This window comes from Echeneis naucrates, chromosome 11 (assembly GCF_900963305.1).
Source record: "Echeneis naucrates chromosome 11, fEcheNa1.1, whole genome shotgun sequence".
Taxonomy (NCBI): domain Eukaryota; kingdom Metazoa; phylum Chordata; class Actinopteri; order Carangiformes; family Echeneidae; genus Echeneis; species Echeneis naucrates.
The window spans coordinates 10,125,518-10,141,281 of NC_042521.1; the positions used below are offsets into that span (position 1 = coordinate 10,125,518).

A 15,764-nucleotide genomic window follows, 5' to 3' on the forward strand; every position below is an offset into this window, starting at 1 on the left:
TCCCAGTAAGTTAAGACATATTGCATAAATCCATCTTGTAATATTTCCTCACTTTCTGAAACACAGAGGAATGATTGTACAAACAGTTGTCCTAGTATTTGTGCAAAGCAAGCAATAGCACACTAACCTTCCAATGCCCTTATCTTCACACTCTACAGCTACTGTAGCTTACTCTACCATCATTTGCATTTGTGTTTGCAAGTGTGCACACAATATATACATACAAACCCACTATCTTCTGGCAGTCCTCTGTGTTCAGACAGAGAAAGTTGAGGTCAGTCAAAGTTGCACAACCATGTGAAAAAACACGTGAAATCACGATCAACAATAATAAAGGAAAGAATAAAATGTTTGTATAAATGGGAAAAAAGAAAGACAGCGATGTGCTGTACTCAATAATCAACAGTAAAACATAACAACAATTAGAGTGTGTAGTGTGGATCAGCAGTGTTGTGTGTAGTTCGTTCAAAATACTGTGCAGTACTGTACAAGTGGCATCAATTTGAAAGCAAGAGAGTTTGGTTCAGACCTGCTCTGTATGCAAAGTGCATTGAAGTAACTTTGTTATTATTTGGCTCTGTATAAATCAAATTTAATTTGATTTGATTTAAAGGGTGATGTAGTGAAGCAATGGGGGTCGGGGGTGGCACAGAGGACGACAGAGGACTATCATCACATTGTTTTCAACCTCCAGCCCCCACCCCAGTGCAAAACAATCAATCATTCCCCACCCCCCAGGCCCTTCAGGCTCTATCTGTTTTTTCTCTCTTCCATGTCTCTGACAGTGGGGGCTTGTTTCATCAGCCCCTCCTCCCCTCTTTTCTTTACCTCTTTTATTCTCTTAAGCCTGGGATTTTTCTTTTACTGGCTCTCTCAGATCCTTCAAAACATTCACATTTAAATATGTCTCCTTGGAAAAAATTTGCAAAAGCCTGTTTGCATGTAAAACGTATTTAAATACTGGTGTGATCACTCTTCAATGTTAAAACCTGTTTTCACAACAATCTGTGATTCAACTTCATTTTAACACCAAAACACAAAACAAGTTGATGCAAAGAATTCACAGTCAAATTCACATTCAAATAGCTGTTATTTGCATGGAAGCTCCCTATGTCCCAAACAAGTGCATATAGTGTGTGTAGTGTGTAGTGTTGTCTATGTCTTTGTAACGAGAACAGCGCCCCCCCCAGCCTGATGACGTCAGGAACAGCCGGTATAAATCCACCAGTAGGAGCTCAGCTCATATGAGCCGCTGACTAAACTTCTCTCTTCCTCAGTCTGTCCCTCTCTCTGTCCTCCGCACTCCCTCATACACTCTCCCACTCAGATATCTTCACCGCCGCAGACATGGCCGAAGCTTTCGTTGGCACCTGGAACCTCAAGGAGAGCGATAAATTTGATGATTACATGAAGGAGCTTGGTAAGTGTGCGTGTGTGTGTGTGTGTGTGTGAGCGCGGTTTTTTTTTTTAATATGCATGTGCCTGCATCAGTATGTGCGCATGCGTGTGAAACAAGAGAGGATGCAATGGTGCCAATGCTGCATGTGAGCAAATGTGAAAAACGGGCCAGTAGCTTAGATCAACGCCTTAAGTGTGGGCTTGTTTCAGGTACAGTGACCACAGGGTGTAAGGGGAAGTGCAGAGAAGGGGAGACAGGTGGAGAATAAAAGTATGGGGTGTGGTGGTGATGGTGGGGAAATAGAGACAGAGCCTGAAGATGGGAACTGGGGGAGGAAAACGTTGAAGAGTCGTTGACCGCATGGCCTTAGTGCTGAAAGAAGGGAGGGGCCCTCTTCTAGAGGGGCCTAGAGACTCCAACCAACTGGGAACAGCCCCGAATGTCAAATAGCTCTAGCTCTCTCGCTTTCTCACACACACATACACACACACACTTGAGCATTATGCAGTGACCTCTGCTGAAAGCAGTTCATTGTGTGAGGGTGTGGGAGGATTTGAACATTGCGGTGGCCCCGATGACAGGGAGCTAAAGGGACAGGAAACTTACAGTCATGGTGGATGCAGCAAACTATTCGTGTGTATGCGTCAGACATATTACTATTGACTGATCCATTTTAGTCATCATAGAAACCAGAAACCTTTCAGCTTCTGACCGCAATGCCTTTTGATTAATGAGGCATATGCAAACAGACGTGCCTGTACACACTCATATACATACCCTTAAAGCAGGTAATCATTTGCACACAAACATGCCCAGACAGCAGTCAGGTCAATGGGACCTGGTAGTGTTTGAAGAACATGCTCCATGTCTGGACAGTAGGCAAATACTCATTGGGGAATATCACAGATCAAGGAGAGCTAGAGAGTAATTCTACAGCTGCTGCATTGGGTACATGTGTGAAAATATTTAACAGTGCTTTAGCATGTCAAAAATATAAATGGCAACGTATGTCAGATTTTATTTTTTTTTCCCCACCACTTTATTGGACCAGACTGAACAACTTGATCGACTATGAATTTTAGAATTTCTATTCATGCTCCTCAGAGGATGAATCACACTGACTGAAGTGATTAATTGGTGTGAATTTCCAATAAAAGCCCTGCCATCAGGTCAAATATTTAACCTGTCCATCCCTCAAAACTAAACATCAACTGGGATTTAAGTTTGCTTCCAATTTAAACAAGACTGTAATTTTAGCTGTCAGCCTGGAGTACACCTGCGTCCACACCCCAACTGACTGAGCTTTACAACCTCAGAGCCTCCAGAATGCTGGAAGTCCTGTTTGAAAATGTTCTTGTCATTCCCAGAAAGTTATGGTACTAACTATCCTTTCTTTTTTTTTTTTTTTTTTTTAGGTGTGGGCTATGCCACACGTAAGGTGGGCAACCTGACCAAACCCACCACCATTATCTCAGTGGATGGGGACAAGGTGACGGTGAAGACCCAGAGCACTATTAAGAACACAGAGCTCTCCTTCAAACTGGGGGAGGAGTTTGATGAGACCACTGCTGATGACAGGAAGGTTAAGGTGAGAGTTCAAAGGTCACCTCATACATATATTGACATATTCGAGGCTAGCATTTTTAAAATAGTAAAAAAAAAATGCAATCAACAAACCAGTGTGATTTGTCACAGCCTGTAAACATGAGGAGAGTAGTCAGAAAGGTAAGAGAGAAGGGTCATGGGAGATGACTTGACCCTAAATTGTGCCAGAAAGATTCACATTATATTAATGTAGTAGTCTGAGGGTGATGAACTGCAGTTAAGTTTTACAGTTGCAAAGGTGATTGGAGCTCATATGCAAAGTGTCACAGGAATGGGGAGTTTGCAGAGAAGGAAAACTCACCAGACTGCGTTTCGTTTTTAATAAACTAGAATGTCAATTCTATTCATTATGAGTCAGATTATTTCTTGGTCTGATGCCAAAAAAAACCCCCAAAAAAACAAAATGGATTCAAACTGACGGTAAAATGACACAACAAAAGAATAACATTTGCATTTAAACAATTAATTATAGTAAGAAGTGTTGCTGCTAAAGTATGACCAGAAGTTTTCAGTTGGTAATGTTGGTAAATGTTTACCAAATTACATACCAGTCAGTTTATTGACTCACTTTGACTCATCTCTTCTTGTTGCTACAACACAATGTTTACGCATTCACCATCACCTTGTGATTTTTACATTTAACAACTCCCTGTTGAGCTGAAACAACATAGGTTAACAAATCATGTTGAACTTGTTTGTTTAGCTGGTGGAGGTGGAGCTAATTTGAAGTACTTTATATAGTTTGGGTATTTACTGTGTAACAATGCATAATTTAATAAGTTTATCACAGCATTTCAAAATTTTATCCACAAAATGACTCTTTAAAGAGTGGTGTAAAGCCGAAAAAAGTAAGCATAATAAAACCGGACATGAATAATTTTCATGATCCAAGCAGTCAATAGAACCAGTTCCTCTGTGTGTATTAACTATCTGTTGTTGTCTGCAGTCCATTGTAACAATAGAGGATGGAAAGATGGTGCACATACAGAGGTGGGACGGCAAAGAGACCAGTCTGGTGAGGGAAGTCAATGGAAATGCCCTCGTACTAGTAAGTGCAAAAGTGCAAAAAGCATATGTCAACATCTGCGTGCGTGTGTGTGTGGGTGCTTGTTGTCTTATCTATCCTTTTCTCTCTGTCACAGACACTTACACTGGGACAAGTTGTTTGCACACGTCGCTATGAGAAGGCAGCATAAAAGCCCACATCATCTAAACCCTGAACCACAAACTCCTTAACACCTCATCTCCCCCGGTCAAGCAGACCCTGCATGCGGTTGCTGCAGATTTCCTACAATGTCCCTTCATACTGTATATCCAGTATCAACATTGCTGCTGATTGTGACATTATTTTCTTTATACTTTTGTTCCTTCCCCTGTAAGAAACACTCAGTAGATTGCAATGGTGTGTTGTGTTTTTCAACTCAAAAGTTCCAGGTCTACAAATTTTCCTTTTTTAAAAGTGTTACACATTGTGCCTGTGTTAAACCTGGAAAAACCTTTGAAGAAATTTTAATTTTACGACCTTAAAAATAAAAATAAGTCCATGCTATTGGAAAATTTGTTGTATTTGAGTTTTATCACTAGATATAAAGTTTACAAAACTGAGACAACAGTTGATATACAAAAAATTAGCAAATATTCTTGAGGAAAATTTAACTTTAAATAATAATGTGTGTCAGCATAACGATGCCATAAATGTTCGAGTTGCTGTCATGAATTCAGCTAATCTTTCTGACTAGGGAGTCTGATAGCTCTCCAACCTTAACTGGCTTTACCAAATAAGAGTTTAGTAGTACACCATAACAGCAGACTAAATAGATCCTAACAGTATGACCAAAGTTTCCATCACAGCTGGTTTTACAGAAGTTAAATATAGTTCTTGGTGTGTGTGTGTGTGCGTCTCCTGCCTTTGCCTTGGCTAAGTTAGGGGGAAAATTTTGTAAAAGCCAGCCCTAGGTGTACAAGAACTGTTTTATCACGCACATGTTCATAAGGTGCCCATGTTCTTTCCAAATTTAGATCATTCCCTCCTGCAGTAGATTGCTTTCATGTGTTTGTGACAGGCTGCCAAGTGGGGGCAAGGTTAAGGGGTGAAAAGCCATAGGACAAGTCAGCCAACCTTGAGCTGCTGTTTACTTACCCTGACATAACAGGGTCAAAGTAAGGGACCTGTACACAATGCAATAGCCTAGTTGTATCATATCTATAATTATATTTACATTGAAGTAATGGCTATCAATCAAAATGTCCGTTCATATGGTGCTAGTGAATGTATGAAAAACAGGCCACGCCAGAGTAAATAGTTTGGATTTACCTGAGCTCGTGCAGATACAGATTCTACCTTCTCAGCAGTGAAACACACAGTTAGATGAAAGCCAATGCAAAAGAATGAAAAATGACTTGTGAATAGTATATCTGACAATAAAAGGTTCTGTGCAGCTAATATGAAACCACAGAAACAAAAAAATGTCAGCTCTCTAAAAGTTACTGCAAAAAGATGTTCATATGAATATTTTTGTATTAAAACTGTTAATAATAGAGATTAAAAGTTCAAACTCTTGGAAAATAATAAAAAAAGCGGTAGCACTTATAATCTATAGGTTGCGGCTTTGCTTGCTCAGAACAAGCATCATGCTCTGATTTTACACAAGCCATCAGTTTTCCTCCATTCTACTTCAAATGACAATTCTCTACCCTCCCATTTAGTCTTTTCCTTTCAAATCCTCTCAAGGTGAATTGGCTATTCTATTATGGAAGCAGAAATGTTGCATATTTTCCAGGATACCTTGAACACAAGGAAAAAAACAAACACCAGATCCCTCATGGTCAACTCAAGCACTGTAGAACTAGTTTTACTTTTTCTGATGTCTGATGTTTGCCATTGTTTTCAAATTGCACACATGAACAACCCAACATCACAGACCCAGTCCTACAAGCTTGTGTACTGTCTGTTACACATGAGAACAATATTGTAAGAAAAGGCGGAGGCCTGACATTGGCCAGTGATTAACAGGGTGTGCTCACCAGAGACATGTCAGACCACTGCAGCTGGAATCTATCATTCAACAATCCTACACATAGAAGCATGGAAACTGGGTCAACACCAGACATTGAGCACCTAACGTCGCCTTATCTTGTCTCACGTTGAAAAGGAGCCACCCTTTGGATAGAGAAAAAGTTACTGCTGACATGGAATTTTTTATCTCATGGGACACAATCCAAATCAATTGCTCAGTCCAGCGTAACGTCACCTTGCTTCACTTGAAAACACTAACTTTGCATGACCCCAGGCTGGAGCAGAGCCAGCCTGAGAATTTCTGATGTTTGTGTATGTTTTTGTCTTTTGGTTCCCCAAGGACTCACATTTAATACCACCATTGTGTGCTCAAGGTCCTTGAACAAAGTAATTAAAATGCATTTTTGTTTTACCTTTACAAATAAAAACACCTTTAATGGAGTTCACAGTAGACATGCAGGAAGGGGGGTGTGTGTATTACACATAGATGCACATGTACAGTCACAATAAGTGGGAGACATCTGAAGGATATCACCATAGCATGGGGTTCCTGCTGAACTAACTTAACTGTTACATTTCCTGTTTCCTGTTTGGCTGGCTGTCTCTCTCCCTCTCTCTCTCTCAGCCATTTGTTTTCCCAAAACGAATGGATGACAGACGTCAAAGGAGAAATTGTCTTAAGTACAGCCTGGAGATTTGTCGCTCCCATCTAGTTCTCTTCCCTTTTTACGTCTATGTGATGGCGCGTGTGTGAATGTACAAGTATGTCAGCTATCAGCTGTGCTTATGAGATTTATGCTTCTTGTGTTTCTTCTTCTTTTTGTCTTCACCATCGCGAGTGTGGTCATGGCGCCTCCTCTTAGATTTACATTCACTTCCGCTGCTACTGTCACTTTCTGAGTCCTTCCTCTCCCTCTTCCTCTTCTTCTTGGTTTTCTTCTCCTAGTAAATCAACAAATTATGAGAAATGTTGTTGTAGTTTTGCAGAAACACATTTTCAGCTTCAATACCTAAAATGACAATTTTTTTCCTTGGAAAGTTCTCATGAAATTGTCTTGGAGCCTGTCCACATGGGCGACCGCAGAAAGGAAGCGAGTGAAGTGAAGTGTCACATATTCACCTTCTTTTTCTTCTTCCTTTTGTCGGAGTCTTGCTGTGGCACAACTGTTGAGGTCTGTTGCTGTTGCTGCCGTGGCTCTTCATCCTCCTCCTCTGGCAAAAGAGCATATTGCAGGCCCGGAGCAGAGAAACAGTCCTTTGTAAAGTGACCTGAAAAAAATGCATCATTTATTGACATTGCATCATGAGTTCAATGTGATCGTGAACCAATGTCACTGTACATAATTATAGCAAACAAATGCAGTTTCAATGTTGTTCTTTTAACATATGAAGTTGAATTAGTTCCATTGTTCACACTGTTGTACCCTTGCAGCCGCACTTTGAACATGTCGTGTTAAGCACAGCCTCCAGTGTGATCCTGTTGCCAGTGTGGTCTCTGAACTGCCTACGTCGTCTGGCATCCTGCCTACAATCAGATACAAAGTAATAATGAAACACATCTGTACATGCAGAAACACAAACACACATACATAATAATAATAATAATTAAAAAAAAAAAAAAAAAATCACTTACTCAGCCCTGACGTTGTTGGGATCCAAGTCCTGCCCTGTTCCCTGATTGACAGCTTTCATTGAGAAAGACAATTTCACCTTTTCATTCCGTATCTGACAAGTGGGGGACAGAGCTTTAATCACCCTCTGACAGTGGCGTTTACATACATTACTCTGTGTGCATATACGTGCATGTGGGGATGCATCCATGTGAATGTGAAGTTACCTCTCTTCCAATGACCTTAATCCACACCTGTTCCCCTACATCTACAATCTCTGAAGCATTCTCGACCCGTGAAGCTGACATCTCGCTCACATGTACCAGGCCTGTGTTTCCAAGGGCAAGAGTTGTTTTTTTTTTTTTTTTTTAAACACATCATGTCAAGGATCAAGATGCAAAAATCAATTTCTCCGTTGTTGTTGATGAAATTAGAGCTTTGTGTATATATCAGTTGATGCTAGTTCATAGAAGATTTGTTTATATAGGTGTGTATGTTAGTTGATTATTAGAAAGAAACTGAATGATAGGAAAGCCAAGATGAGATTTGATAGCGTTTTCATTAAAATATCTTCAAAAGTTCTCTTCTACTTACTCTTTTATACAACCTTTTCACTACCCTACATTGTTATTGCTGTGATTAATTTTAATTTTTTTCCTTGATTGTTTAAAGATAATTATTTATTGTCCATTCTTTATTAGTCCCGCAGTTGGGAAAATCCTCAGAATGAACAAATCTGTCTGATAATGCCTGCAGTAAACATATACACACATACACAATCTTCCACCCACCTTCCTTCTTGTATCCCGGCAGTCGGACAAAAGCTCCATAGGTCTGCACAGAAACCACCTCACCCTTGGAAATACTGTACAATGGTGGCAGACCATCAAGTCCGGCAGGCTCTGGTGCTGGGCCATCACTGTCAGACATGGTCTCAGTGAAGGCAGACCACAGGTATCAATGAGTAGCACTAGAAGATTGATAATTAAAGTATAATTACTTATAGCATCTTTGAATGGTAGAAAATGTGTAGACATTTATTGTTTAGCAGTTGTTTTTTGTTTATCCATTAAAGTCCTGGAGATTTCGGAGAAATTACAATAACTTAATGAATATTTTTTTGTTTTAAGGATATTCAACCGAAATAAATCCCTCTGAATTGTTGTATTTAAATAACTTTAAAGACCATAGTCATGCAATCACTGCACTCAGTGTTTTCGCATGGAGGACACATATAGTTGGTAGACTTGACCTATTTTATATATGAGTAAGCAGCGAGTGTCGAGGCTCTGAGAAGGAATTTAAAACTCAAACAACTTTCCATCAGCTTCAACAAAAATAAATACGTGTGATCAACAGCAGTGAGCTGCTAACGTTAGCTTCATACTATAATATTTTACTCTATTAAGGTAATTCTCTTTAACGCAATAAAAAATATTAACAGGATATTAGGTCCCTGCATCAAGTATCAATTCTTATCTGTAAAATAGAAATGTTGTGAATGCAATCCAGCAGAAAACATGAAATTAAATTTGTTACCTTCGTAGTAGCAGAGATGATTCAGTTTAACAACCGGGGCAAATCATGTTGACAGCAGGCAAAATATCCAATCATCGCATCCGGTACGAGCAAACTAGCCAATCACAGCCCACTGTAAATAAATTGCCCAATCACAGGCCTCATCCTTGGCGGAAGTAGTTCATACCTCTTCTTCGGCGGTAGGCCGCTGGACGTCCCTCAAAGAAAGACGTCCGTCCATTTTTGTTCATCAAAGCTGTGAAATAGTTGGTATTGTGTTGTTTTGTTGTCCTCTTAGCCGGGATGATTGAACCAAAGAAGAGAGCGGCGGACATGGCGGTGGTTCCTGCCGCCGTGAAGAAGCCCCGGACGGAGCTGGTGGCGGCGGCTCAGTCTCAGCAACTCGTGGCGATGGTACGGAAAAATGAACCTGGTGTGAACGGAGACGGGAAACCTCTCTGAGGAGACCAAAACAAAAACTTTATTTTATTAGTTATACAACCTCTGAAGTGCACTGACTGGATCAGAAAGATGTTTTATATCTGTGAACTATGTGTCCGACTATACAGGAACTGTGAGGAATGTAAACCCAAAAGCAGCAAATACTGTGATGCGTTGAAGTCACAGATAAATATGCACATTTACAGAGTTTCTACAATGACTTGTGCTGTATTTTGCAGCTTGCTATGACGAATATCAACTGGATGTCATTGCAATCCACACTAACTGCTCACTGGCCAGTTTATCACAAATGCAGTCCGATAGAAAACCTAAATAAATCCTGTCATCATAGCTGTTGCATTCAGGTTTAGTTTGATCTCAGGCTTTTTAGCTGCAATGGCTCTTGTGATTTTAGTTCAATCTCTTGATTATGTTAAGAAATTTTTATTTCTATTTTGTTCCACAAAATTTCTATTATTAAAAAATCTAATAGTTTGAGAAACATACAGCACATTTTCCGAAAGCAAAAAACAAACAATTGCAAAACATATATAAATTCTGCAACCTAGTTCTGTCCTCAGTCCAATGTATTTGACTCTTGATGTATACTGTACAGGGCCCCCCACGAAGCTCCAGCCTGCAGGCTCCCATCATGTTGATGTCTGGCCATGAGGGTGAGGTCTACTGTTGCAAGTTCCATCCCAATGGTGCCACGCTGGCCTCCTCAGGGTTTGATAGACTCATATGTAAGTTATTGACTCCTTAAGTATTTAATAGGGCTGAGAAATCCCACAGTTCACACATTCTTAAAACTAATGAATACCTCCTGTGACAAATTAGTTGCTTGTTGTGTTTCTTTGCTGTAGTGCTCTGGAATGTGTACGGAGATTGTGAAAATTATGCTACACTGAAGGGCCATAGTGGAGCAGTGATGGAGCTGCACTACAACACAGATGGCAGGTACGAAAGTTCAACCATGTTGTAAAGTTGCAACACAATTTTTAGTAATATTAATGTATATAATTATTAGAGCTGTTTGGTTCACATCATCATCACACACCACATCACACTACATCTGATTGAGCCACTTACAACAGCTTAAAGTATCGACTTTAATGAAAGTCTGTGATGTTATCAGCTAACCATCGCTCACAGGTCTAAACCAAACTATTAATCATACATGACTGTAATTGATGGAGAACAACACACAAACTGGTTCCAGCTGGTTGGAATGAAACTCATGCTTCATAATTCATGATTTTATTCCTAATAAACGATGAAAGTATTTCAAAATAAATGTTCATAGGGTGAAATGGCAGTTCGGGGACATATAGGGCATCTTTGTATCCACATTTACTATTATAACAGTGGGAAGAAACTCTGGCTCTGACAGGTTGCCTTCTGTGTTTAGTTGATCTGTGTTGAGGTGGTTAGATATTGTAACATGAAAAGGGCAGCTTTGTGTACTCAATGGAACAACAAATAAATCTATATGCTATAAAGAAGAAAGAACAGGCCAAAGACTGGGCTTGTGCATAAGAGGCTTAGACACAACACTTATTTAGTATTTTCAGCCTTTTAGAGTGAATCGAGAAAAAATGAAGTACTTGAATTTTGTGTTCTTGTGGTACATTTCAGCGTGCTGTTTTCAGCCAGCACAGATAAGACTGTAGGTGTGTGGGACAGCGAAACAGGTGAGAGGATCAAGCGTCTGAAGGGCCACACCTCCTTCGTTAACACCTGCTACCCAGCCCGCAGAGGGCCCCAGCTTGTCTGCACCGGGAGTGACGATGGGACAGTAAAAGTGAGATTCTTGGCCGTTAGTTAGTTGAAAAAGATTGAATGGTTTTTTGTTGGACGTGTATTCTAATATTGGTTTCTGGTCTTTGTTAATTTGATTCAAAGCCACTCTTTTCTCACAGTCATTAATCTTAAATTTTGGGAGTTGTTATGGGTTCATTGTCTGATAGTCAGTCTCTTAATGTTTTTTCCTGTATGTATTTGTCATAATTGTAGCTGTGGGACATCCGTAAGAAGGGGGCAATTCACACTTTCCAGAACACCTATCAAGTGCTAGCTGTCACCTTCAATGACACCAGTGACCAGATCCTCTCAGGAGGCATCGACAACGACATCAAGGTACTGGGTTTCACTGTTTGCAAGAAACCTCATAACAACACCTCATTACATTGTATATTCATGTCCCTGGAATTCAAAATCACGATGAGAATGAACTGTTCAAAAAATTTCAGATGAGCTTTTACCTGAAACAAATGCTGTAATTTTTTATATGTTATACCGTCTAAAAATTTTTTTAATGAACTTGTATGATGATTTTTAGCTATTCTTTTTGAAAGTGCCTGAGAAAAAAAGTTTAAATGTATTTAAAAGAAAGAAATCCATAATGCACCAAGTAACGATAATAGAAGTACATTTCTAAAGATGTTAAACCTTACTGTCATACTTTTCAAGACCAAGATCATTACATGCATCAGATAGATTATTTTGCAGCTTGTGAGTGTGGTAGTGATCAAACAATAGAATCAAAGCATCACTTGAATATTTTTTATTTAGATCTCCAGTTGCATATTCTGCTCATGTGCCTCAATTCAAATATCTGGTGAGGTGGATGAGTTATGCGGTTCAGTGTATATATAAAGTATGGGAGTTCAATGTCTGCATTTTAAAGAATGTGCTTATATATGAAACTGCTGCCCTCAAGTGTCGCTAAATCCATAAAATAGTAAATCCACAGCTTCCTTTGTTTGACTCTTGCATCTTTTAATAATGATGTTCAACAGTCACATCTGATTTTGTTCCTCATACTGGTACTTACTTTTGATTACAAAATGCTGCTGCTGATTTTGTAGCCGATGTGATGTAGTGCATTCATGTTTTTTACCATTACCATTACCTCTATCCATAGTAATGACAGCTGGTTATTGTCCTCTGAACATGACAAAGATCATATCAAGTCTACTTTTTACCCTGGTCATATTATACTGTACATTTACTTTAAAAAAAAAAAAAACACTGTCATGACTGTCTTGTGTTGAGCAGGTGTGGGACCTGAGGCAGAATAAGCTGATCTACAATATGCATGGCCATGGTGACTCAGTAACAGGACTCGCACTGAGCTCCGAGGGATCATACCTTCTCTCAAACTCCATGGACAATACAGGTAGGGCTTTGGTATGAGAAGTGCTGCTTTATGTGCTCATCACACCACATTTTCCATTGCTGAGTCTTTGCATTGACTTCTCTGTGTGTGTTTCTGTGTAGTGCGCATTTGGGATGTTCGGCCATTTGCACCCAAGGAGAGATGTGTGAAGATTTTCCAGGGAAATGTTCACAACTTTGAAAAGGTAGCATGAATGACTGTCTTATGTCGTTTTCATTCTTGAAACAGATGTGTGCTCACAGGGAACAGATTGTTTCATGTTTGATAAAATAGAAGCAGTAAATCAACTTTACCATCTGGCAGAGTTTTCTTCATAACATGGAGCTCACTTTTCCTTAAAAGGTGTTAAATCATTCCACTCTCTGCCATGAAGGTCTTTTATCCTGTGAATTGTTTAAGTCTATAGCTTTGTACATAAGTGACTACAGTATCTTAACATCTGTGCCTGTCATTCAGAATTTGCTGAGATGCTCCTGGTCTACTGATGGCAGTAAGATCGCTGCAGGCTCAGCTGACAGGTGAGAAGAGTACACACTGACACACACACACACACACACACACACAAAAAAATTATCTTCATATCTGTTATCAGGTTCAGGGGATTTGTTGTCATCACATGACTCCAGAGAATCATAGTCCTGCTGACAGCTCTTTGGGGTCAACTAGCTCCTGTTATGTCACTCTGAGGAAGTGAACCCCTTCCATATTGAGCTGCATGACCTGTATCTGAATATAATAGATGCAATTTAGATGTCGGCCACAGGAAGCAGCTCAAGAACCTGCGACATAACAACAATGAATTGATCTAATGTCAATTTTCTAACAAAGGCCCAAGACTTGTGGGAAATTATGCTTATCAAAGGCTGCTGAAAACATTAATATCAAACAAATAATAATTTAGGTAGGACAAGTGAGAAAAAAAACCTTGTCTAGACAAATGAAATAAACTAACTGACTCAAATATTAGATGAGGTTTTTGTTTCAGGGTTGGATTAGTCATGTAGAAAGGTCCATTGGGTTGAACATTGCAAAAAGAAAATAAACGTTCTGTTTGATATGTATCAACTATGGGTCCACTCACATTAGTTCACTCACTTTTGTTATCTGTAGATTTGTGTATATTTGGGACACAACATCACGTCGGATCCTATACAAGTTGCCAGGACATGCTGGTTCTGTCAATGAAGTGGTTTTCCACCCAGAGGAGCCTATAGGTGAGTTGAACATCTGCTTTAGGCTCAGATTACATGTATGTAGAATAAAAAAGAGACATGTTAAGACTGGAGGAACTGTTTTTTTTTTTTTTTTTTTTTTTTTTGAGGGGGGGGGGGGTCAAATATGCAGATTACAGAGAGGATCATTTAGCATTAATGTTTTCTTCCTGTATGTGAGATTTCTTTTTTTCAATGTGATTTCAACTCGTGCTTATTCAGAAAAATATGACTAACAATAAATACTTCATAATCTTTTTGTCACCACACAGTGCTTTCTGGCTCCAGTGATAAACGGCTCTACATGGGAGAAATTCAGTAGCGTGTTCATGTGTGTAAACTTGAATGAATGTGTGTGGGTGTCCGGCACTGGAAGTGAATGGATGGTGTTTGACAGTGGAAGTAGGAGGCTTTGTGATTTCATGAACTTCAGCTTGTCTTGGAACAACCTCAGGATGTGCATTTCGGTTTAATAACCTCAGTCATAATGACCTTTACAATGACATGTTTTTTTTTTTTTTTATTCTGATTTGTTTTTCTTTTTAATAAACTTAAATATTCTGGAAAAAAGGTTTCTTAGAGCTTTTTGTCATCATGATGCTTTTAACAGTAATCATCCATGTAACTGCCTACTGGTTTTATCCACTGCAGCTGAGTAGACAGTTGGCACAGTATTATTATTATTATTTTTTTTACTTTTTATAAATATATTAAATATATAATTCATCCACTACTATTTTAAAGACTTCTATTTTATTTTAAATTTGGTTTCAAGTTACTTTGAGAAAAGAAAGAAAATGTACAGGATTGAAAACCCAATTTTTGGAGTTTAAAATAATTACGATGATATCAAACAAGACCAAGAATTCAACTCTGAGATAGCCACAACAGCAGTTACTATGACAACATATTATTTTGGGTGGAATCTTTTGAATGTAGATTGTTCATCATGTTGCTTTACAGATCTGTTGGTATTTTGACTCCCACAGATGATTGTAAGTGTGGGAATTTAAATGCGCAAAACAGGAATCAACAGAAAATGTTGGGTGAAAGTTTTCTGGAGAGCTGTAATTACATTTTAAACCAACAGATCAAACAATAAGATTCTCTATCTGGTCTGAAATGTTTGCTTCCACTGAAAATTAGTTGTAGAAAATCCAGAACTGTAATTTACTCAAAGTGCAATAAATGCACTTGTTTCAAACCCACCACAAACTGCAGGTTTCCCACACAACTAAGTCATTTCTTTATTCTGTGTTCAATTGAGTGCATTTAACACACAATTCCTTAATATTCCTGCTTTGTTTAAGTGTGTTTAATCGGCTCGCTCCTCTTGTTTGACTAATTTGATACTTAAGAGAATGCAGCCATTGTTGAGTATTGCAACTACTACTTTTAATCAAACTCTTATTACTTGAAATGACCATATTTCTTAAATAGAAATAAATACAATGACGTTTTTATGGCTTATTTTGCCATTTGATTTTCCCACTTGAAGTGAAGGACCTTGAGTTGAATTGACCTATGCATTAATAAATCAGGCCAGTTTATGCTTCACCATGTAACTGCTGACATGTGACTGATATGTTTAATAAATACAGACAAATGGCAGTAGCATGGAAGCATCAGGACGAAGGCAGGATTATGTCTTTTCCAGTGATTGTCACATGGCCATTATCTGCTACTCCATCAGAGAGAGCGGACTTTCCCTCAGAGGAGCTCCCTGTCCCGCTGAGCCGAGCAGCCCAGCTCTCCAGCCGGTCCCGGTCCCGGTCCTCTCTCC

General features: G+C 39.2%; 3 protein-coding genes across 3 annotated transcripts; 2 read left to right on the top strand and 1 right to left on the bottom strand.

Annotated features, from left to right (window-relative positions):
• The first annotated feature begins 1,240 nt into the window (after positions 1-1,240).
• Positions 1,241-4,404, top strand: fabp3 (fatty acid binding protein 3, muscle and heart). The gene is made up of 4 exons (XM_029513587.1): positions 1,241-1,420; positions 2,815-2,987; positions 3,951-4,052; positions 4,147-4,404. Exons 1-4 carry the CDS (start codon positions 1,348-1,350, stop codon positions 4,198-4,200), a joined length of 402 nt encoding a protein of 133 aa, XP_029369447.1. The 5' UTR covers positions 1,241-1,347; the 3' UTR covers positions 4,201-4,404.
• Positions 4,405-5,453: 1,049 nt separating this feature from the next.
• Positions 5,454-9,216, bottom strand: zcchc17 (zinc finger, CCHC domain containing 17). The gene is made up of 7 exons (XM_029513586.1): positions 9,170-9,216; positions 8,422-8,600; positions 7,858-7,958; positions 7,654-7,745; positions 7,445-7,545; positions 7,141-7,289; positions 5,454-6,962 (listed from the first exon to the last, which is right to left on the bottom strand). The coding sequence occupies exons 2-7, from the start codon at positions 8,558-8,560 to the stop codon at positions 6,795-6,797; spliced, it is 750 nt and encodes a 249-aa protein (XP_029369446.1). The 5' UTR covers positions 8,561-8,600; positions 9,170-9,216; the 3' UTR covers positions 5,454-6,794.
• A 140-nt stretch (positions 9,217-9,356) lies between these two features.
• snrnp40 (small nuclear ribonucleoprotein 40 (U5)) lies at positions 9,357-14,538 on the top strand. The gene is made up of 10 exons (XM_029514471.1): positions 9,357-9,562; positions 10,206-10,335; positions 10,456-10,549; positions 11,228-11,393; positions 11,606-11,728; positions 12,650-12,770; positions 12,872-12,954; positions 13,227-13,288; positions 13,881-13,984; positions 14,254-14,538. Exons 1-10 carry the CDS (start codon positions 9,452-9,454, stop codon positions 14,301-14,303), a joined length of 1,044 nt encoding a protein of 347 aa, XP_029370331.1. The 5' UTR covers positions 9,357-9,451; the 3' UTR covers positions 14,304-14,538.
• The last annotated feature ends 1,226 nt before the right edge of the window (positions 14,539-15,764 follow it).

What these genes read in the sequence shown, in the direction of transcription:
- fabp3 (XM_029513587.1), top strand. Translation starts at nt 1,348, where the DNA reads ATGGCCGAAGCTTTCGTTGGCACCTGGAACCTCAAGGAGAGCGATAAA. An exon ending in CTGATGACAGGAAGGTTAAG is followed by an intron (nt 2,988 to 3,950) that starts GTGAGAGTTCAA and finishes TGTTGTCTGCAG; the next exon opens with TCCATTGTAACAATAGAGGA. An exon ending in ATGGAAATGCCCTCGTACTA is followed by an intron (nt 4,053 to 4,146) that starts GTAAGTGCAAAA and finishes TCTCTGTCACAG; the next exon opens with ACACTTACACTGGGACAAGT.
- snrnp40 (XM_029514471.1), top strand. Translation starts at nt 9,452, where the DNA reads ATGATTGAACCAAAGAAGAGAGCGGCGGACATGGCGGTGGTTCCTGCC. An exon ending in CACTACAACACAGATGGCAG is followed by an intron (nt 10,550 to 11,227) that starts GTACGAAAGTTC and finishes GGTACATTTCAG; the next exon opens with CGTGCTGTTTTCAGCCAGCA. An exon ending in GCATCGACAACGACATCAAG is followed by an intron (nt 11,729 to 12,649) that starts GTACTGGGTTTC and finishes TGTGTTGAGCAG; the next exon opens with GTGTGGGACCTGAGGCAGAA.
- zcchc17 (XM_029513586.1), bottom strand. Translation starts at nt 8,560, where the DNA reads ATGTCTGACAGTGATGGCCCAGCACCAGAGCCTGCCGGACTTGATGGT. An exon ending in TTAAGGTCATTGGAAGAGAG is followed by an intron (nt 7,746 to 7,857) that starts GTAACTTCACAT and finishes CCCACTTGTCAG; the next exon opens with ATACGGAATGAAAAGGTGAA. An exon ending in AAAGGAAGAAGAAAAAGAAG is followed by an intron (nt 6,963 to 7,140) that starts GTGAATATGTGA and finishes TTGATTTACTAG; the next exon opens with GAGAAGAAAACCAAGAAGAA.